Source organism: Alexandromys fortis, unplaced genomic scaffold, assembly GCF_014885135.2.
Source record: "Alexandromys fortis isolate MF-2015 unplaced genomic scaffold, M_Fortis_MF-2015_v1.1 scaffold_39, whole genome shotgun sequence".
Classification (NCBI taxonomy): Eukaryota; Metazoa; Chordata; class Mammalia; order Rodentia; family Cricetidae; genus Alexandromys; species Alexandromys fortis.
The window spans coordinates 6,714,037-6,736,689 of record NW_026067918.1 but is presented as its reverse complement, the minus strand read 5'-3'; the positions used below and the strand labels follow the sequence as shown (position 1 = coordinate 6,736,689).

Genomic DNA, 22,653 nt, shown 5'->3' with positions numbered 1-22,653 from the left:
CACGCACGCACATAATTTAAAATGCAAGTCTTAATATAATAGAAGCAGATGGGATGCCTCTTTGGGTAAAGGTGCTTGCCAAAAAAAAACCTGACAATCTGGGTTCAATGCCTGGAACCTACATAAGGGAGAAAACTAACCTCACAAAGCTGTCCTCTGGCCTCCACATACATGCAGTGGCACATGCATGCCCTCTCCCCGTAATGGTACATAAACATTTAGACAGCAATAATAATGAACCACCCCTCTAAAAAAATTGCCAGTGAAGCATTTCTGTGGAAAACTGATTCTAAGAAATTTTAATTTTCTGAAAAATCTCTTCTGTATGCCAAAAGTCTTGAGAGTTTTCCAAGAACAAACTCCCTAAAATCAATGTCTAGGAGAAGCTTCTAGAAAGCAAAGCGCCCTAGGACCTCCTGCAGACAAGGGGACATAGTGGCTGACAGTGGCCCTGGCCTCCTACAGGGGTACCACCTCCCTCTATCACCTGGTACAAGGACGCTGCATTGGTGGAGGTGGAGAAGTTGGCCCGCTTCAAGCAGCGCAGTGATGGCAGCCTGCAGATCAGCGGCCTGCTGCCCGATGACACCGGCATGCTCCAGTGCTTCGCCCACAATGCCGCTGGAGAGGCGCAGACCTCCACCTACCTGGCCGTCACCAGTAAGTGTCCTCCCTGTGCTGCCCCTGAGCTGCCCCATGAGACACAGTGTCTCTCCCCACTGCTGAGGAGTACGGTGGGTCGGGACCGCACTAGGATAGGAGCCTATCCCTTGTGGCACCAGCTCATCGTTTCCTTTCAGCACTGCATCTTGCCGGAGGAAAGGGAACCCTGCTCCCTCGTGACCATCTTCAGAGGTCCTAGGGTCCCTGATGCCCTTGGAAAAGAGCCAATCCCATTTGCTGTGTCAAGACACAGGAGTCCCCCAGGGTCCTGGAGCCCCAGCACGAAGGCAGCTCTCAACTTTGCATTCTTAGACAAGCTACTGCGTGTTCACTGGAGGTCAAGTCCTACTGACTTTGTCACTGAGGGTGTAAGCTGCCCTCTGGGCTCTCAGTTTTCCCCTCAGTGGAGGCCTGAGGTTCCAGAAGGCAGAGCTATCCTGACTGGTGCATCTGGACCTCTCATAGGCCTCCCTGCAAAAGACCCTGTAACGCCAGGGCCAGCGGATGGAGGAGAGGGCCCATCTTTTTGTGGGCTCGGAGCTTCTGGCCCCTGGTTAGGTCTCTTCCTAGGTTAATAGATCCTGCTGTCTTCCTCTACAGGCATTGCCCCTAATATCACCAGGGGCCCCCTTGACAGTACGGTGATTGACGGAATGTCGGTGGTCCTGGCGTGTGAGACCTCGGGGGCACCGCGACCTGCTATCACCTGGCAGAAAGGTAAATGGGACGGACATTCAGAGGGCATAGCCATGTGACAGTCGAGGAGAGCACAAATCTCATCTCAGGAGCTAGGCAAATCGAGTTCCATGTGTATAATTGGAAAGGCTGTACAGTGTACCACCCATCTTCACAAACCATGTTGCTCTGTGTTGTTCTGTCTCTCTCTGTCTCTTTCTCTCTCCAAGGCCAGACCCAAGACCTCTTACATCCCACTGCAAGAGGTCAGTCCTGACCTGGTGGTGTCTTTATCCTTCTGCCTGTCTACCAGTCTATCTCTTTATCTCTGTCTCTCGTGCGCATGTCTCCCCTGCACTGCCCCGCTGCACCCCCCATTCGTCCCTCTCCTCCTCAGCTCCCCTGAAGGTGACTCTTCCCAGAAGCATCCTGTCCTGTGGCGGGATATACCCATCATCACCTTGTCAGCCTGTCTCCTGCCTTCTCTTCCCAGCCCAAATGCAGCTGCCTCCAGGCCACGGCTGGCCGATGCTAGCAGCAATAGCACACAGAGCGTGGCCTCCTCTGGTGAAGGGCAGACATGGTGGTGGGTGGGGAAGTGGCAAAAAGGGTGGCCCATAAGGGGTACCGCTACCCCGTGTCCCCGTGAGCCTGGGCCTGTCACCAAGCCCAAGCTCAGGCCTGTCTCCAACCCATTTAACATTTCCAGAGCTGGGTGGGTTCCTGAGACCTTCTAGGACTGAGCACCTAGGGCCAACATCAAGGCTTCCTCTGACACCCCGGCAATCGCTTTACCACCTCAGGGGAACGCATCTTAGCCAGCGGCTCTGTCCAGCTGCCTCGCTTCACCCTGCTGGAGTCTGGAAGCCTGCTCATTAGCCCAACCCACATCTCTGACGCCGGCACCTACACCTGTTTGGCCACCAACTCTCGGGGAGTCGACGAGGCCTCGGCAGACCTGGTCGTATGGGGTGAGTGACTCTTCATAGTGGCGGGCTGCCAGCATCTGCACTTTCATGTTGTGTTGCTGACACAGCCAAGGCTCTTCCTGTCACAGGGATGGTGACAAATTAACTTCGAAGCCAAGAACCAGGGGGTGATGGCTCTGCCAGCAAGGCCACGGGATGGGGAGGCTGTGCCATGCTTGGCTGAGTCCAGAGATCTGTAAAAAGCTGTCTTGTGTATTTTAGGGGCAGAAATCGACACAAGGCCAGAGTGTAAATATTTTTGACTCTGTGGGCCAGACGGTGTCCCTCTCAGCCCCTTTCCTGCCCTCGTGCTGCCAAGAAAGCAGCTGAGACATTAGTGGCATTGGTGGCATAGTGGTAAGGCCCATTCAGGTGAGCCACCTGGCGCTGATCAGCCTGGAGAGATGCCACCAGATGTCTCAAGCCTCTTCCACTTGGGGTGTACACCTTGACTGTGTGGCCACCTGTCCAGGCTGAGCCCTAGGCCCTGGGGTGAATAACTAGACCCTGCCTGTCACCAACAAGCTGCCCTAATGGTCCTGGTGACTCTCAGCGTGCAGTTTCCCTTCCCTCCCTGGCACTCTGAGTCCCCAGCATGTTTGTGGCTTCTAAGGATCAGTGTCCCTGGGACATTTTGTCCTTTCCACTCTTCTGAGACTTTTGTATGGTACCCACACCTGTCTACACATGAGATCATCGCACATCCTCTCCTAACATCTGGATGTACAGCCCCAGATCACCCCAGGAATGTCCCTCCTGTGCCAGCCCCACATCCCTGCCACCATGTCCCTGCTTGCCGCACTGTCTCTACCTTGTCTTACAGCCCGGACCCGCATCACCAAGCCCCCCCAGGACCAGAGTGTCATCAAGGGCACCCAGGCCTCCATGGTGTGCGGAGTGACCCACGATCCTAGAGTGACTGTCAGGTACTCCAGGCAAAGTGGCGGGGGTTGCTGATGTCAGGATGACATCATCGGGAGCTGATCCCAGAACTGGGTATGGATGAGGCTGAGTGAGCATCTGGGGACCGCGCTGTGTGAGCTGTGTGGACAAAGTGGAAGGCAGAGAAACAGAACAAGGAGGAAGATTTGGGAGATGACTCAGAGCTAAGAACACTTGCTGTGTAAGCATAAGGACCTGAGTTCAAATCCCAGCCCCCAAAAGTTGGGTGCAGCTGCATACATATATCCAAAGAAGAATGTAGCTACATAGATGCTTATAACCCTAGCCCTGTAGAGAGGCAAAGGAGGACTGTTGGAGCTTGCTCAGCCTAGTGCCAGGTTCAGGGCGAGACACCGTCTGAAGAGAGCTATAGACAGGACACCTAATATCCGCCTATGGCCTCCACACACATATGCATATACACCATGAACATATTACACAATATCCTGAACACATGTGTGCATATGTGCATACACACTACACATACATGTGCATATGCACCATGCACATATTGTACACACACAGTACACATGCATGCATATGTGCACATACACTATATACATGTGCATATATACCATGTATATATTGTATACATACACTATACACACGTGTATATACACCATGTACATATTGTACCCATACACTGCACACACATGTGCATTTTTGCACATAACTACACATACATGTGCATATAACCATGCACATATTGTACACATACACTACGCACACATGTACATATATACCATGCACATGATGTACATACACCACACATGCATGTGCATATACACCATGCACATATTGTGCACATACACTACACACATGTACATAGATAACATGTACATTTTGTTCACATATGTTGCACACACAAAGAAAAGGAACCACAAAGGAGGAGAAGGAAGGGAGGAAAGGAAAGAAAGGCATTTAGGATGAAGAGATGGAGGACTCCAACGTGCACGCTCCCTACTTTTCAGACCCCCAACTAACCTCTCGTGAACTAATTAGTTTAAGCACCTATTGTAAGGTCTTCATGTCTTATTTTAATAGTCATAATGGAGAGATCTGGTTAGGAAGACAAAGAGGGGGATGGAGAGATGGCTCCGCAGTTAAGAGCATTGGCTCTTCTTCCAGAAGACTTAAATTCAATTCCCAGCACCCACATGGCAGCTCACCACTGTCTGTAATTCTACCTCACAGACATACATGCAAAACATCAATGTACGTAAAAATTTTTAAAATAAGAATACAAAGAGATGAACATAGAGATAGGGCAGGAGGTGACCCCAGGGGATGACCATGGAAGAGGTCTTGTAAGGAAAAAATCCCTGAACTGAAGTCACCCCTTCCCCGCTATGGGGAAGCCAGGACCTTGACCTTAAGGTATGTAATCCCTCAAGAGCTCAGTGTAGCTCTGAAAGCCAGTGTAATGACTGAGAAAGTCATCTGTGTACTGAAGTTTCCAAATACCCAAACTTGAGCAAGGACACCCAGTGTACCCCCAAACTGTAAGAAGACTGGCAACTACAACCAGGGGGCTGTGTGGTGTCCCTTCATGCTCTCCTGGGAGCTCCAGAAGGCTGAGAATCGGCGTAACTGCCTCTTGAGAGGATCCCAGCATGTTGCTGTCCTGCTAATGAGCAGTAACACTGTCACACAATTGGCATGGAGGCCAACGGGGTGGGCACTCCTGCCTCCCGCAGACAGGGCCTCTTAGCTACACAACTGTATCCTGGGGCGCCACCTGCTGGTCACTTGGAAGAGGACCGGAGCAGAGTCCGCCAGTCAGTATAGCGTTCTGAGGAACCAGGATTGCAGGACAGCAGGCAAGGAATGACTTGTGAAGGGTTTGACATGGACCTTTGGGGGCATTTTCACATGCCAGCACAGAACACAGAAATAAGCCTGAAATCACACAGAGCTGGTCGGGATGCAGGCAGATCAATTTCAGGATCCTTAGTCATGACTTTATCAGACTTTTCTCTAAAAGAAAAAGTTAATAAAGCAACTGTGAACCTGTCCTCAGGGAAAAGCCACATCCGTGCCGCTGGGACTCATGGTCTGGCATAACATGGTAGTGTCCTTTTCTACATCCACTAGTTGAAAAACCTAAGTAACCACTGTTAACTCAGCAACTGTTTCCATTGCATGTGTGTATGTGCATGCAAGTGCATATGTGCCCTGTGTGTGTACACACGCATACGTGTGTGTTTGTGTGTGGATATATGTGTTTGTGTATGCAAGTGCATAAGTGCCTCTGTATGTGTAAATATGTGTGTGCATACGAGTGTATATGTGCCTTACGTGCACATGTGGGTGTGTGAATGTGTGTGCATGGGAGTGCATATGTGCCTTGTGTGCACACACATGCATGTGTGTGTATATGGGAGGAGTGTATATGTGCCTCTGTGTTGTGTGTGCATGCATGTGTGTGTATATGGGAAGAGTGCATATGTGCCTCTGTGTGTGTGCATGCATGTGCGCATGTACATGCGTGAGCATGCAGACCAGAGATAGACATCAGGTGCCTCTCTCTATCAGTCTCTAAGGGTTTCTCACTAAACCTGGAACTTACAGCTTGGCCAGATCAGCATGCCGGTGAGCCCCAGAGATCTCCATGCCCAGGCAATGAGATAACACACATGTATGGCCCTGTCCAGCTTTCTACACGGTGCTGAGGAGCCAAATTCAGGTCCTCATGCTTGCAGAACAAGCACCGTATCCACCGAGCCATCTGCCCCAGCCCCTCCATTGATATTTATGTATTAAAATGTCACTAATTTCTATTTCAGGAAGACAGAGCATCTTATTACACTTCTGGGTGGTTCCTGACAGAATAGAACTTGGGGTACCCTTGCTTCTACAGACCCACTCTCTGGGTTTCCCAGCAACTTACAAATAGGAACCCCCTGGTGGAACTTTCCTAGAAGTCAACTGTAGCACGATTAATAAAAACCCAGAGACGGGCTGGAGAGATGGCTCAGTGGTTAAGAGCACTGCCTGCTCTTCCAAAGGTCCTGAGTTCAGTTCCCAGCAACCACATGGTGGCTCACAACCATCTGTGATGAGATCTGGTGCCCTCTTCTGGCCTGCAGGCAGACACAATGCTGTATACATAATAAATAAATAAATCTAAAAAAAAAACCCCAAAGACAGAAATTGGGGTTCAACCTGAAGATCAGAAAAGCCAAACAGCCAGCCACTGGCTCTTACCTCTACCTCAGTTTGAAATGGCGATCCTGCCTCCAGGAATCTCCAGGAGAGCTGTCTTTTCCCATTTTATAATCCTATCTAGGGATGGGATTAAAGGTATGCACCACTACCACCCAGTTTCTATGGCAAACTAATGTAGCTACAGGGATTAAAGGTGTGTGTCACCACTGCCTGATCTGTAAGGCTGACCAGTGGGGCTGTTTTACTCTCTGATCTTCAGGCAGGCTTTATTTGTTAAAATACAAATGAAATATCCCTACACACATCCCCACCTGAGGCTGAAGTAGCCATGCCACATAATCTTCTTATGAGGAGAGGAGAAAGAAGTGAGCTCTCGTCACCACCTCCTCCTCTGCAAACTGGTAGGATGGATACCTATTCTATCCGAAAGACCGGCCCTTTGTCTCTACTCCCAGCCTGTGTCCCTCAGGTGGTGCAGGCCCTGCTGTCCCCCGCAGCCTTGAGATAAATGGGTGGGGAGGGAAAATCTCAACATTTGGAAAGCTCCCCAGTGATTCTGATATTTTTTCCCAGAAACAGGGTATTCTAGCTACAAAGCAGGCTAGAAAGGGGTAAACCGATCACACTGAAGCCTTGGCCGCTCAAATCCCAAGTGATGTGTTGTCAAGACAAAGCTGGGCCCCAGGGAGGAGGCCCAGACAGCTGCAAGCTGCCAGCATAGAATGTCTCTAAAGCCATTCTAGAAGAATCTATTTGGTATCTAGGTCCAGATCTAGACAGAACCTGATGGATACACTCTGAGACATTATTACTATTAATAATTTTTTTTTACTTTTACTGTGTAATGAATCGATTACATTTTAGGAGGAGAATGCAGATCAACCAAAAAGGAAAAGGATGCAGAAAAACACCAGCTAACCGTTCCCCTTAATTAGACACCGTCGCTAATGATATTTGAGTTCCATTAAGGGAGCCAGACATTCTCTGTTCTCTAATCTTTTTTCCCTTAAGGACCTACTGTGCCCCGTGTGCCATGTCAATAAATATTTTTGCATCAACTCAATTACAGGATTGCTTGGAGTCCATTGTGTGGGTGAAATATAGTTTGCCAGTTCACACTGACTGCATTTTTTTATTATTTCTAAATTTTTGCTAATATGGAGAAATCTCATTATAAGCGTTCTGGTATCCAAATTGTTGGCACGTCTCTGATTTGTTCAGGATTGACTATTGTGATCTAGAGCCAAAAGGGTCCCAGAAGGACCACTGGCCACATGATTTGACAGACAGTTATATAACTAGATTCGTCTGGAAATTGTCTACCCTCATGAGCTGAAGAGACTTGGAAGTCATTCATATTTTTATTTATTTTAACTTTGATTTGTGAAAAAAAACAATGCCAAGAGTGTGATTTGGGGGTCAGAGGTGTGTGTGTGTGTGTGTGTGTGTGTGTGTGTCTTTGAAATAAGGTCTTATTATATAGCCCAAGGTGGGCTGAAACTTGTAGTCATTCCCCTCTTCAGTGCTAAGATGACAGACATGAGCCACCATGCCTGGCTAAGTACAGGTTTTATTTAATTTTGTAAGAAACCACCCAAGCCAGGATTGATGGTGTATATCTTTAATCCCTGGACTCAGGAGGCAGAGCCAGACAGATCTCTGTGGGTTAGAGGCCATCTTGGTCCAAATAGTAAATTTAGGCCATCCAGGGCTACATAGAGACCCTGTGAGAAGAGGCGGGTAGAAAACAAGCACCCAACCGTCTTCCAGATTGGTGGTGCATGTCTTGGAGGAACAAGTATTCCCCTAACAGGCACTGGGTGATTGATGCTGGCCATTCTTAGTTGTCCCTTGGCTCTTGTTCTTGTTGCTGTTCTGAGGTTTGTTTTTTTTTAATTATGCGCATATGTGTCTGGGGGTGGGGTATGTGCCTATAAGTGCAGTGCCCATGGAGTCCAGAAGAGGGCGTCAGAGCCTTTGAAGCTGGAGTTACAGGCAGTTGTGAGCTTCCTGATCTGGTCCCAGGAATTCCAATTGTCTGTAACTGTATACACTCTCCACGGCTGAGCCTTCGGTCCAGCCCATTGGCTGCTCTAATTTGCGTTTCTCCGTGGCCTAAGAGGAGAACATCTCATTTCTGCTTCCCTCTGTGTGTGACTTCATCAGACAGGTGCCTGTCAAGGACTTCAGCCGGTTTTTAATCACGCATTTGTTTTCTTATGGTTGAGTTTTAAGAAGTCTCTGTATATCTTGGATAACAGTGCCTTATCAGATATTTGTTGTGCAAACATTTTTCTCCCAGTCTGTGGCTTCTCTTTTCGGTCTCTTGGCAATATCTGTAGAAGAGCAGAAAATTTTAATTTTGACAAAGTCCATCTTATCAACCCTTTCTCCCAGGGATCAGGCCTTTTGTGTAGTATATGGAATTAGTATCAAAGGCGAGGCTGTGCAGATTTTACATTACCTCCTAGCCGCTGGGGGATCCTGCATCCTACATTTAGATTTGTGACCAATTTTGAATTAATTTTTGTGACAGGTATGAGGCTTGTGACTACAGCTCTATCTGTCCTGTATGTGACATCCTGTGGTTCCAGCATCATTTATGAAAAGGACCTTTTCTTTTGTCTTATCCTTGTCTGTTGTTGGGAAGGAATTTGTACATTGTTTCATTGTATGGACCTGTGGAAGGCAGAGGAGAACCTGGAGGAGGAGTCAGGTCTCTCTTCCCACCGTGTGGATGCTTGAGTCATCTGGCTGTCAGGAAGCACCTTTACCCTCCGAGCCATCTCACCAGCTCTGTTTTTGTTTGGGTTTTATGTCATTGAGTCATTACAGAAACCAGATTTTATAGCACAGTGGCCAGTCAATAAACCATTTCTATAAAGGACCAGGAGTAACTGTTTTAGCTTTGAGAGCCTCATTGTCTTTGTCACCACTAAGCAACTCTATCTGTAATGTGTCCACAAACAGGTATGTCCATGTTGCGATAAAACTTCCTTATAGGAGGTCTGGAGAAGTGGCTGAGCAGTTACTGCTCTGCCAGAGGACCTGGGTTTGATTCCCAGCATCTATATGGGGGACCACAATTATCTGTAACTCCAGTTCCAGGGAATCCAATGCTCTCGTCTGTCCTCCACAAGCACTAAGTACACACACATACACACGCACAGTGCACATATGCATGCATGCAAACAAACACTCACATGCACAAAATAAAATAATAAATCTTTGTTTCATTTTTTAAAAAAAACTTTAAATATATAAGCATGTAATCAGCCATAGCTCACTGAGCCCACTATAGAATATCTACATTCTGGATTGGTACACATACTGTCCTATGCTGCTAACCCATCCTTCTAGCCCTTGTATTCCTAATTAGAATCAAGTACCTATTAATTAGATTGGCGTTTAGTAACAAATGCTTCCCAGGCAGGGACATATGCTCCCTGGAGCATCATGTCCTAAAGCAAAGAGTGTCTGCTTGCCATGAGTATCTCTTAAGCAGCAGTAACTCTCTGCAAATAGATCTGCTTTTAAGGAAAAGCCTGCTCACTCCGCGGACGCTAGCAAGGATCATTCTTTTCTGGGTAACGAGATGAATGGGAAGTGACTGCTATTGTCCATTTCTAAGCATATATTAAAAGCCTTTTAAATTAACCTGGCAGTTTCACTGCTGATAATTTATCTTCGAAGAAGTGGAGTGCAGGTAAACATTTTTCAGCGAGGGTGTTCATCACATTATTAGCTACAGTAGAGGGAAAGGCGGTAACAGTATGTCCAACACTCCCGAGTCAGTGGCGTGACAAGGGGACTGTATGCGAACCTCCTGCCTCTGAGTGATTGTACTTTTTATGTGTGGTATAGAAATAACACATGAAAAGAGCATATGATACTTTGTTGAGAAAAGACAGTTTTAAAAACAGTATATATGAAAATGTGGAGGATGGATGGATGGATGGATGGATGGATGGATGGATGGATGGATGGATGGAAGAATGGATGGATGGATGGATGGATGGATGGATGGATGGATGGATGGAAACTTAGATGGGCAAGTCGTAGGTAACTAGAGTGAATGGGTGGATTGATAACTAGAAATTATTGATATACATATTCTTCAATGAAAACATCATGGCTGACTCTTACTGACCCTTTGCCATGTTTGGGACTCCCCTAAGTATTCCATATTGGCTCTACCAGCCCTACTACCTTAGGAAGTCAGAGGGTCCCACGTGTTACAGATGGCAAACTGGGTCACAGATGGTTAAATAAACCTACCCAAGATCACATCGCAAGCTGCTGGTGACAGGGACAGCCTTTGGCCGGAGCTTATAACTCCAGGACAGAGCATGACTGCAGCCCCCCAGCAGAGAACAGAAGAATCTAGAAATAAAGATTTATGTTCCCATATTAATCGTAGGCTCCCAGTACTGAAAAACTTTTCTTTTCCATGGTCCTTCTTTTCCTCGTTTGGTTGGTTGGTTTTGACTTTTTTTTTCTTGCCAGTAGTTAACACCTCTGTTGATTTTTCTATTTAAACTCAGGGTTAAAATACGGCAGGTATACTCTTGCTGGTAGTCTTTCATTCTCTACCTCCAGGTATCCTTAGGACCTAAGGCTGACCCACTACTGTCCCCGGGTGACATCTTGCACCTTTGAGAACTACAGCCCACCCTCCCTGGAGGGCACTGTCCATCCCACCTCCGAGGAGCAGGTTCTTGGAATATGTCCATGACAATGATAATGGCTGTGTTTTCTCCCTAACAGCTCTAGAGGAGCTACTTTGTTCTGTCACGCACCGGTGTGTATGTCATTTCTCAAGTCTCCCTTCGTTCCAACTGGCCACAGCTAAAGTGATTTTTTTTTGTGGACACTAAGGTCAATTTGTCACAGTGATGCATCGATCTAACGATCCCCCTCATAGAACTAATTCCAAAATGTAGTCTCCCCGGAAACTTTGATTTCTTCTCCAGCTGCAATCTTTTAACATCCTCAGAGGAATTCCTTGGGCTGCCTCTTTCCCAGCGGCTCTTTTGCGATGGCTTCTGGCCAAAAGTAGCGACATTTTGACCCAGGTCTGAACCCAAGGTGTAAATGACCGGTAAAGGCCTGCTGCTTGAATGCTCCCGGACCTAGCACCTGTCCCAAGAGCGCTGGACTTCCAGGCTTTTCCCCAGGAAACAGCCTCCTCCCAGGCCCTGCTCCCTGCCTATAAGCCCAGACCTGGAGGCAGTCTATGTGAGGCCTGCGATGGCTGATTCCTTCCAGGAGGAGGCTTGGGCGTGGCTGACCCTAGAAACTTCCCTATCTCCTTTGGCTGATCCATCTGTCCTCCCACTCCATAGATACGTGTGGGAGAAGGATGGGGCCACCCTGGCTGTGGAGACCAACCCCCGGATCCGGCTGGACAGAAATGGCTCCCTACACATCTCGCAGACATGGTCAGGGGACATTGGCACATACACCTGCCGGGTACTCTCAGCTGGTGGCAATGACTCTCGAAATGCCCACCTGCGCGTCAGGTAAGGACAGGGGGGGGGGGACACCGGAAATGGCAGCAGTGGCATATTCGAAGCCATCCAGCTCCTTTTGGTCATGACAAGAAGTCATGTATGACTAGGCCCACCCAAGTTCCCTAAGACACCTCCCGAGCATCCTGCTAGGTCTGTCCCTCAGCTCAGGGACACCCTGTGAGACACAGAAGTCTGCAGAGGCCTTTGACGGGGCTCTAGCTCCAGAGAGAAGAATCTGCAGGCACAAATGTCTACACACTCCAGATAGGTCACCAAGACATCAAAGGATGCTTCCACCCTAGTCCAGCCCAAATAAGTTTCTTGGGCTTACTTGCAGGTGGATGGGTGACCCCAAGGCAGCTGCGTCACCAAAATGTCCCACTCTGGTACAGATGGTGGCCTCCTCATAGTGGCATTGATGGAGTCCCCTCTTCAGTTAACCTTCTAGCCTGTATCTACACTTCTGAGATCACATGCAGCTGGAACAGGACTATAGGCCTCCCTGGGGAGGGGAGGGCACGAGGGATTGGTGGGAATCTCAGGTGAGGATCTGATGACCAAGCCTCCCCACCTTCCTCTATGAAGGCACATCAACAAGCAATCTTTTTTTTTTTTCTCGTTTGAGGGTTTCATGCTTGCATATGGTGTACGTTGATCAAATCTACCCGCGGCCTTCCCCTCCAAGTCCTCCCCACACCCCTACCACTTCTCCCTCTCCACTTCATGTACTTTGTTCTGAGACCCACTGAGTTCTCTTAGTGCTGCCTGCACGGGTATGGGGGTAGAACCATCTCCTGGAGTATGGGTAGCTTCTCTGGGATTGCACCCCTAAAGGAAAGGGATGGTTTCTCAGCCAGCAGCTGGCAGTTTCCACTCAGATGTCGAGCCATGGGTCGGACTCATGAGCCCTCTCCCCTTCCATGCTGCGATTTTGGCTGATTTGGTCCTGAGCATCCAGCCATAGCCACCGCCAGTCCCTGTGTGCAGTGTTCCTGTTATGCCCAGCAAATACTGTTTCTGTGTAGCAGTTCTCTACCTCTGGTTCTTAGGGTCTTTCTACCCCTTCTTCCGGGATGATCCCTGAGCCCTGGTGGTGCGGGGAAGAGGGGTGTTGATATAAATGTGTCATGTATAGCTAAGCACTTCACAGTCTCTTCCTCTCTGTACGTTGACCAGCCATGGGTCTCTGTATTCGTCACCATTTACTGCAGGCAAAAAGCAGCTTCTCTGGTGAGGACCGGAAGATGCCCTTATCTAAAAGTATAAAGATAAAAACCAAGGAGGCAGTTAATTTCTTTATCTACTTAGGACAGTGATGGTATTAGATTCTTCCACTATGACCATAGGTTTTTAGGCCCCTTTAGTGGTATCTGGCCTGAATTCCATCTTGGGAAGCAGGCCTTGAATCCAAGCAGAAAAAAGTGGCTGGTTACTCCCATGACATCTGTGCCATTATTGTACCAATGAGTGTATCTTGTCAGGCTAGTTGTTATTGTAGCTTGCAGGATTCACAACTGTATAAGACTATTAATTACTTCCCCCCCCCAATAGTATATATTGAACCTTCCAGAAATATGAAAGCAAGCCCATAGGGCTGAGGCTTCACGTTGGTGCCAGCTTGATTTATCTATGTCCTGTAACACTAGTTTACAGTGTCTTCAGCATCAAGCTCTGGAAGGTAACCAAGAGCAACAGCAACAGCCTGTAGTATTGGAGAGACAGTTATGGGATCCCACTGACCAACAGCTTAAAAAAAGGACACCCTATACATGGCACTGGACTTTTTTTATTGGATCGCCTATAAAATTATAGGCTGTTATCTAGGCGAGCCATTGTGCCCCATTAGAGAGTAGCTCCATTTAAACTCCTTTTGTTTTTTATTTTATTTTTAAAGATGTATTTGTTATGTATACAATGTTCTGCCTGCACTGCAGAAGAGGGCATCAGATCCCATTATAGATGGTTGTGAGCCACCATGTGGTTACTGGGAGTCAAACTCAGGACCTCTGGAAGGGCAGCCGGTGCTCTTAACCTCTGAGCCATCCCTCCAGCCCCTGAACTCCTCTTATATATGCATATATATATATATATATATATATATACATACATATATATACACATTTTAGGAAGCTTATCCGGTAGTAGTAATATAGTAATCTGTGGGTGGTCACAGCTACTTAGCTGAGAATGGTATTGGCTGCTAGGCAGCACATGCCTATAATCTAAGGATTTAGAAGGTGGAGGGAGGAAGATCAGAAGTTCAAGGTCATCTTGTTCTACAGAGCAGGTGGAAGACCAGTTTAGCATGAAGGGCAGCGTTATCTAGTACACAGATAACATAAGACTCGCTGAGTCTACAGCACTACTGTCACCCAAAGGCAGAGCTTAGCACTTGGGATGGGCCCTCCACACATCTCTCTCCTCCAGGCAGCTTCCCCACGCCCCTGAGCACCCCGTGGCAACACTCAGTGCTGTGGAGAGGCGCGCCATCAACCTGACCTGGGCCAAACCCTTCGATGGCAACAGCCCCTTGATGCGCTACATCCTGGAGATGTCGGAAAACAGTAAGGTCCCCACTGTCACCTTCTTGTATCTCTTACAACCTGGGCAAAGGGGCACATGAGCTGGAAGATGGCCTGTGTGCATCCTCCACCCCATAATACTCTTCCGGGCCTCTGAGATCTTCCCCCTGGGCAACCATGGCTTCCTTGCATGTGAAAAGAACAACGATCTTACTTCCAGGATCACAAGTGATCCCCAAACAGTTGGCAGGTTATTGTGACTTCCCAACAAGACTTGCACAGGGGAGCCTTGAATGGGAGTATAGCCTGTAATCCATTGGGAGGATGAGGCAAGAGAATCATGAGTTCAAAGCCAACCTGGGCTTTGAAATGTAGGGGGAGGGGCTTGTGTGGGACCTGGCTCAGCAGCAGCCTCAAAGACATCAGTTATTCTTCTTACAAATGCCCCACTGTGAACTTCGGTGTTAGCCAGTGCAATCTGAATGATATCCTTGGTGCAGCATTTCCAGAGCTCATTGGTTCAAGGGGATGAGGCATCTCAATTCCCATGAACCCCTGCTTCTACTTCCTCCCATCTCCCTCCAACCCCTGGATCACATGGGCTAGTGGCACCCAAAAAAGCTGACATGGTGACCTATACTGGATCAAATTAGGGAGGCGCTCACTATCCTGACAACCCAAAGGAGAGGTCTGAGAATAAAAAGTAAAATCCATCACATCACTGGCTGGCGAGATGGCCCAACCAGTAAAAGCACCTGCTTCTGAGCTTGATGACCTGAGTTCAGTCCTTGGAAGCCATGTGGTGGGAGAGATCCAACTCACTCAAGTTGTCCTCTGACCTCCAAATAACGCCATGGCTCATGCATACCCATAGACACACACACATATACACACAAAAGGAAATAAATTTGAAAATTAATATAATAAAAAAGGAGCATGTCTCATCGCCCACCCGCACAATGGCCCCCTCTGCCCCAACCCTATGTGTCTGCAGATGCTCCATGGACCATTCTCCTTGCCAGTGTGGACCCAGAAGCTACCTCAGTGATGGTCAAGGGACTGGTTCCCGCTCGTTCCTACCAGTTCCGCCTCTGTGCTGTCAACGACGTGGGCAAAGGACAGTTCAGCAAGGACACAGAAAGGTGAGGGGCACACCTGTCCCCCCTAAGTAGACTCCACCTGCCTGCCACCAAACCCAGTGACACACTGGGGCAAGCCACAGGGTGGGTCTGGTTCAGTGTCTCTGCCTGCCCGAGGCTGTCTTCCACTCTGTAGAATGGGGGAATGGTATCTCTGACTTGTTTCCCAGGGAAGGCGTGAGGTGGCAGAGATGAGCAAATCCCGAGGTGTCTGATGTCTAGATCTTGTCTGCATGCTAACGCATGTATGTGCCCACATGCATGCACACACACGCACACAGAGGCACATATGCACTCCTCCCATACACACACACACACACACACACACACATTTACTATGTGCCAGTCGGGGTTTTGGCCCCCGGGTGGCACACTGAACGAACAGTGGTTCAACCACTGGGAAGTCTCGCAGACGCAGCAGGGAACCTCGGAGCGCCAGGAGCCCCTCCCCACTTCTGCTGTGCCTGCAGCTGTGCTAGGCGCCAATTCGTACTTGGCAGGAATCTCTGTGCTTATAGCCCCAGTCACCGCCGCAAAGGTTAAAACACCCTCACTTTAAAAGCTGGGAGCAGACAGGAGTGTTCGAGAAGCTATCCATCAGAGAGCAGAAAAAAAAGAAAAAAGGAAAAGGCATCCATCAAAAATAATTAACTTTTGTTTTTAATGGACAAGTGTCAGTGGCGTGAAAAATAGGCTCGGGCAGAGCACTGAGTTCCCCGGCCATGCCGTAGACAGAAATGCGGTGCTTAGTTTGAGAAGGCAGGCGGCTGGGGGCTGGCAGGCTGGGGGCTGGGGCTTCTCTCCAGCACCATGACCACACACCTGTCCTGGGACTCTGCTTACCCAGCAAGGGGGTCTAGGTGAGGCCCACCACCTGAGCCTGTAGGACGTAGCAGATCCCTTATTCCTAAAAAGCTCAAAAGCCTGTAACCCTATACTCAGGAGGCTGAAGGAGGAGGGTTACAAGTTCAAGGCCACCCTGGGCTGCAAAGCAAGACCCTGTCTCAAAAAAAAAAATCCACAAAGAGACATTAACTGAGCTTCCCAAAAGCACAGCAAGGGTTTCAGAATTATCCCCAGACAGTGTGTAATGTGACTGGTCTCTTTGTCACCTATCATATGCCTGTGTAGACAGGGTAGAGATGAGGGGGTAGAGATGGGGTAAAGGCCTAACCATATTGTTGCGTTTTTTGTTTTGTTTTGTTTTGTTTTGTTTTGTTTTGTTTTTGGCTCCAGGGTTTCCCTCCCCGAAGAGCCCCCCACAGCCCCTCCACAGAACGTTATTGCCAGCGGCCGGACCAACCAGTCCATCATGATCCAGTGGCAACCGCCTCCTGAGAGCCACCAGAATGGGATCCTCAAGGGTTACATCATCAGGTACAGGCCCACCCTAGGGACAGGAGGGCACCCTACCCCGAGGGGGATGGGAGGTGGGAGTGGATGAGAAAACGGTAAAACTCCATGGTGGATCCTTGCCGACTCACAAAGACCAGCTGATGAGAAATGCCCACGCTATGGCAGGAGGGGTTTGCACCGAAACGGCAGAAGAATGGACAGTAGTGGTAGCCTTGGAAACTAGCAGGAAGGGCTGAACAAGGGTAAAGTTTAATTCCTTCAAGGCTGCGTGAAAGACAACGCTGCCATAGGGCAGGGCTGATGTGGGAGCAGACAGGGAGAAAGAGTTGACTATGCCCATACAGCTCAGAACGGTCTGCTGCAGGCCTGACTTTAGAATAAGGTGTGCCCAGCGCATGGACCACGTGTGGCAAGGCTAACTCTGAATGGGTCTCAGCATAAAATCAAAACTTATTTAAAACGTTATGAGATTTTTTTTTTTTTGCAACTTCTGTCTGGACTTCATCTGCACAGTTCTCAATAGGCACTTTGTAGACGACGGTCACAATATCCAAAGGTTGAACACGTCAGCCAGATGGAACTCTAGGGGAAAAATTGACGGGGAAAGAATTGGCTGAAAGGAGAAAGTTATATCTCTGGTTCTTGCTGAACACAAAGGCTGGTTCTGTGGACTTCTAAGCTTTGCAGTTGGCTGAGAACTGTTTCACTAGGAACCTAAAAGAAAGCATAGGAGCCGACCAGAGTAAAATACGCCTAAATTCAAATAGCTCAGTGAGTGGTGACGCCTGCTGCCAAGCCTAAGGATCTGAGTTCAATCCCCGGGATTGGAGAGAGAAAAACAGTTCCTATTACAGATTGTCCTCTGACCTCCACAAGTGTGCTATGGCATGGGTGTGTCCCCCCCAACACAAATAAAACGTTTTGAATATTTTTGGGGGGCTGAAGAGATAGCTCAGTGGTTAAGTGTGCTTGCTGACTGCTCATCCAAAGGACCCAGGTTCAATTCCCAGCATCCTCATGGCAGCACACACCATCTGTAAGGATCTAGTGCCCTCTTTTGGTCTCCCTGGGCCCCAAACACACACACGATGCACAGACAGACATGCATACATGCAAAAACATTCATATACGTATTTTTTAATTTGATAATAATTTTTTAAATATCTTGGGATTTGTAGTTACTAGAAATACCTATCTGTAGTCTGTAATGGGCTGGCTGCAAATTGCCTTCCCTGTGCCTCTTTCTTACACATCAATATCCCTGGGTGCTGGAGGGCCCCACAGTTAGAAAGCCCATGTCCCTGGCTGTCCCATGACCAGTTGGTTTTGCTATGGGTTTGGGATGATCCTAAAGGTTCTCAGGGTGTGGCCCTCACCCAACAAGGTCAGCACTACCTGAGCACTGGGCAAAGACTCTAATTGTCAAGTCTGTCCCCAAGACGTTCTCACCGGGCAGCTAAGAGGATGGCCAAGCAGTCTGTGTTTTAATGAGCCTCTGGGTTGTACTATTTCATGCTAAGGCCTAGAACATACCAGCTCTGGCGTTTTGGGATGCATAAAAACACTTTGGGGGGCTCTGATTTTGCAACTGTTAGACCCCAAAATAGGTAAGCATTATACTTCTTCCTAGGACTAGTCCCCTGTCCATGCAGAGCACCCCACATTTGCTTGCTAGTATTCCCTCATTTTCCATGGTTGCTTTGCAGTGGAAGGTAGATATGAGGAGGTCAGTAGCCTTGGGGGTTCTCAGTCCCTCTCAGCCAAGGAACTACTATACCAGGCAAAGAAAGAGAATGAGCTAAACTTGAGAAGTGCTTTCCTGGCCATGATCCCCAAAAGCTGACACCTATGACACCTTCCCCAGAGACTCTCAGCCTCCCTGGCTGGCAATCTTATCCATGTCTCCCAAACCCAGCAAAAAGAATGTCCCAGGGGTAAGGGATGTTTGAGGCTCAGCTGATTCAAATCAACTAGCATGCATGAAATCCTGAATTTGATACCTAGCATCACATAGACTGGGTATGGTTATACAAATCTGTAGTCTTGGCATTGGGAAGAGGGTGGGGGAAAGAGGATTAGGAGTTCAAGGTTACCCTCAGCTGCATAGTTTGAGGCCAGGCGTCCTGAGCTACATGATTAAACACGCTCTCTAGACCTGTACTATCCAACAAGGTAGGGAGCAGTCAACTGTCATGACTCAAAACTGCACCAAAGTCAAATCCACTCCTCATTGGCACCAAACCCATGTCACGTGGCCAACAGCCATGACCTCTAGTGGTGACCCTATTAGACAGCCCAGATGCAGCCTATTGATGGAGAGCTCCCGGAATCATAGAACGTTTTAGCAGACAGCACCGCTCTGGGCAGTTTGCTGCGGACAAGTCTGCAGGCCGACTCAACCCACTTTCCCCTCTTCCTTCAGATACTGCTTGGCTGGGCTACCTGTTGGGTACCAGTTTAAGAACATCACGGATGCTGACGTCAACAACCTGTTGCTGGAGGACCTCATCATCTGGACCAATTATGAGATCGAGGTGGCTGCCTACAACAGCGCCGGGCTGGGCGTCTACAGCAGCAAAGTCACCGAGTGGACCCTGCAGGGAGGTGGGTGGGGAAAGGGGCCATGCAAGAGCAAGTGTGTCCCTTGGGTCCCCAGGCCTGTCAGCCTGCATGCCTGCTGGGCCATCCATGTGTCCAGTCATGAATACCCTAGTCCATGTTGTTGACTTCGCCTGGGCCTTGATCGTGGTGCTTGGTGTCATCTCCTTCCACCCTGCCTGGCTCCCACGGGGCGGATGGCAGAGAGGAAGAGCGTGGTTAAGAGTCGTGTGGAAAGAGGCAGAGGGACCTTCTGTGATGCTTCACCTTTAACTGGATCACAAGACAGCTTGGAAGGTGACCCAGACAAATGTATTGAATTTGAATTAATCTGGGAAGTAGGAGAGGAAGAGGAGCTTTGGTTTGGTCAAGCATTGTCTACAGAATCCGCCTGTGTCCTTTACCATGCTGGGCAAGATGGCCAGGCAGCCCCTTAACTACAACCAATCTCTTGATCTCCTGTAGTTCCCACGGTGCCCCCAGGAAACGTGCATGCAGAAGCCACCAATTCCACAACCATCCGCTTCACCTGGAATGCCCCCAGTCCCCAGTTCATCAATGGTATCAACCAGGGCTACAAGGTAGGTGAGGGTCTCTTTTATCCTTCAAAAGGACTCTGAGGGACTCAAGGTGAGAGAAGGGAGAAATGGGGGCTCCAGGGAAGATCAGTGGGTCACTGCGGGTTTCTAGAACCAGACTCCAGCAGATAGAGGTCAAAAATAAAAGTAGACCCCCCCCCCCAGAGAAAGAGGCTGACCTCGATAAACTTCAGCCACAAACAAGGCCTGTACACCTGGACAGAGCCATAGTCCATTAGGACAATGCAGCCATCCCTTCTTACCACTATGGTGTGGCTCCCACATGCCACCTGCCAGCCAAGTCTCCATGGGCTGTCCATGACCCCATATACAGTGTGGGACAAAGGCGTGGGATTAGGACTCAGGCAGACTTTGACTAAAATCCCAGCTTGCCTCTTGCTAATTGATGTCTTGGATTTTGGTGTGAATGTCACGCCCACTCCTTATATCCTCATGAGTGTCCGTGTCTCATTCTCTCTTCTTGCAAGAATGCCAGTCACACTGAGTTAGGGTCTGTCCCTGCTGGCCTCACTTAACTTCAAGCGGCCCTTTAAAGGTCCAAGTTCCAAACACAGCCACCCTCGGGGAGTCAGGCTTAGAACTTTGACGTGTGAAGTCAGCACAGGCTCGATCCAGCCAGCAATAGAAGCATCCGTGTGTAGCTATTCCGATGCTAGTTGGTTTTCTGGCTCGTTTAAGTGCTGGGCATCCAGACTTCTCAGACATCCTGTCCTGCATCCCAGGCCTGGAATCCTCTTGTCCTCCTGCACGGAGGCTTGCTTTCCTCTGAGAGAACTGAGGACATGCCACACAGCACAGGGCAAAGTTCACATTTGAAAGAGGGGGCGCTTGCCCTCAGCACTCAGGGGCAGGTAGACAGATGCCACCTGCTCATTTCCAGGGGTGAAAAAAAAAACAAGCCAGGAATGTAAGGTGCTGGGAAGCCAGGGGAAAGGAAAGAAAACTACAGACTCTGGGTTTGCGCTATGGCTCCCAGTGATTTCAAGGTGACAGCTGCCATACCCTCAAGTCCCCTGCACCGAGGCTGCGCATGTGCCAAGATCATCTGTAGGACAAGTGCCCGCACCATTGTGACTGTGAGGTTAGGAAGCAGGAGAGGAAGGAAGGGCGATTGTTTTGCAAAAAAAGAATGTTCTTCTTGTACTTGGAGCAACCTAGGGACCAGGGTTGGAGCCAGTGGGCCACAACGCTCGCACTTCCACAAAGGCAAAGAGCACAGGCTAAAAAGAGTCTTTCTGGGATAGGGGCTGCAGCCCAAGCTTACAGTTGCTGACTGGCCGGAAAAGGCTGCTAATTGGAACTCAGGGGAGGGAAGAGGTTTGCATGGCTATGGAGCACAGAGGCCGAGCTGGGAACAATTAAGCTTCTGACTGCCAAACCTAAGCAGAAGTTTTATTCTATGTGTGGGAGGGATGAGTTACCAACTTCCAAGGCAAAAAGCTCCCCGAGGGCTGGAAGGCCACCAAGTGGCCAGGACAACGAGGGCAATGGCCTGCAGTGACCCAGAACAAGAAGCCCCCAACCCTGCTTGATCCCAGACTCATCCCATCCCTATGCTCAGGAACTGTGCAGTATAGGCCAATGGCCACCAGCTGACCGATATGTTGAGCTCAGGAGCTCAGGAGACAGTAACAGGACATCACACTGATGGGGGCATACCCAATACCAGGCAACTAGCTACATACTTCATTCATTCTCTCATGCAAGACCCCAAAGATTTAAGCATTGTGATCATCACCCCACTTCCTAGAGGAAGAAACTGAGTCATGGGGGAGAAGTCATTGTTCACAGGTTGTACATGGCTGAGAGAGCACAGCTTGAACCCACAGCCATGCTTTTTCTTACATCAAAAATATGGGGCTGGATCGGTGGCTCGGTAGTTAAGAGCAATCGCCATTTTTGCAGAGGACCAAGATTCAGCTCCCAGCACCAATGTAGCATCTCACAGCTGCCTCTTGAATCCAGCTCCAAGGGATCTGATACCCTCTGGCCTCTGCAAGCACCTGCATCCTTTTGGTGCACATAAACTCATATAGGCACACACACACACACATAGCATTAAAAAACAAAACATGAATGCTGGGCTGTGGTGGTGCACGCCTTTAATCCCAGCACTAGAGAGGCAGAGGCAGGCGGATCTCTGTGAGTTTGAGACCAGCCTGGTCTACAAGAGCTAGTTCCAGGACAGGCTCCAAAGCTATAGAGAAACCCTGTCTTGGAAAAAAAAAATGATAGGTAGACAGACAGATAGACCAATCAACGGAGGCTTGTGTAGCTGAGTCTCTGGCCTTAAATTCAGTATACAAACAAGGTGACTTTGAACTTCCGATCCTCCTCCCCCCACTTCCAAGTCCTAGGATTACAGTATGTACCATCACATCTGGCTTGCTGGGGACTGAACCCAGAGCTTCAAGCATTCTAGGGAAGCACTCAACCAACTGAGCTACATCCTCAACTCTGTATCTAACTGTAGAATGATACCTACAACTTGTTATCTTCAGAGTACAAGG

General features: G+C 48.8%; 1 protein-coding gene across 3 annotated transcripts in view; it reads left to right on the top strand.

Moving 5' to 3' along the window:
* Positions 1-22,653, top strand: part of Sdk2 (sidekick cell adhesion molecule 2) — a 282,059-nt gene that overhangs the window by 190,442 nt on the left and 68,964 nt on the right. For all 3 annotated transcript variants that reach the window (XM_050140393.1, XM_050140394.1, XM_050140392.1), the window contains exons 9-18: positions 466-660; positions 1,264-1,380; positions 2,142-2,309; positions 3,130-3,232; positions 11,762-11,938; positions 14,357-14,493; positions 15,446-15,593; positions 16,827-16,967; positions 19,369-19,550; positions 20,010-20,125. In XM_050140393.1, coding sequence (XP_049996350.1) covers positions 466-660; positions 1,264-1,380; positions 2,142-2,309; positions 3,130-3,232; positions 11,762-11,938; positions 14,357-14,493; positions 15,446-15,593; positions 16,827-16,967; positions 19,369-19,550; positions 20,010-20,125 — 1,484 coding nt within the window. The remainder of the gene's footprint in view (positions 1-465; positions 661-1,263; positions 1,381-2,141; positions 2,310-3,129; positions 3,233-11,761; positions 11,939-14,356; positions 14,494-15,445; positions 15,594-16,826; positions 16,968-19,368; positions 19,551-20,009; positions 20,126-22,653) is intronic.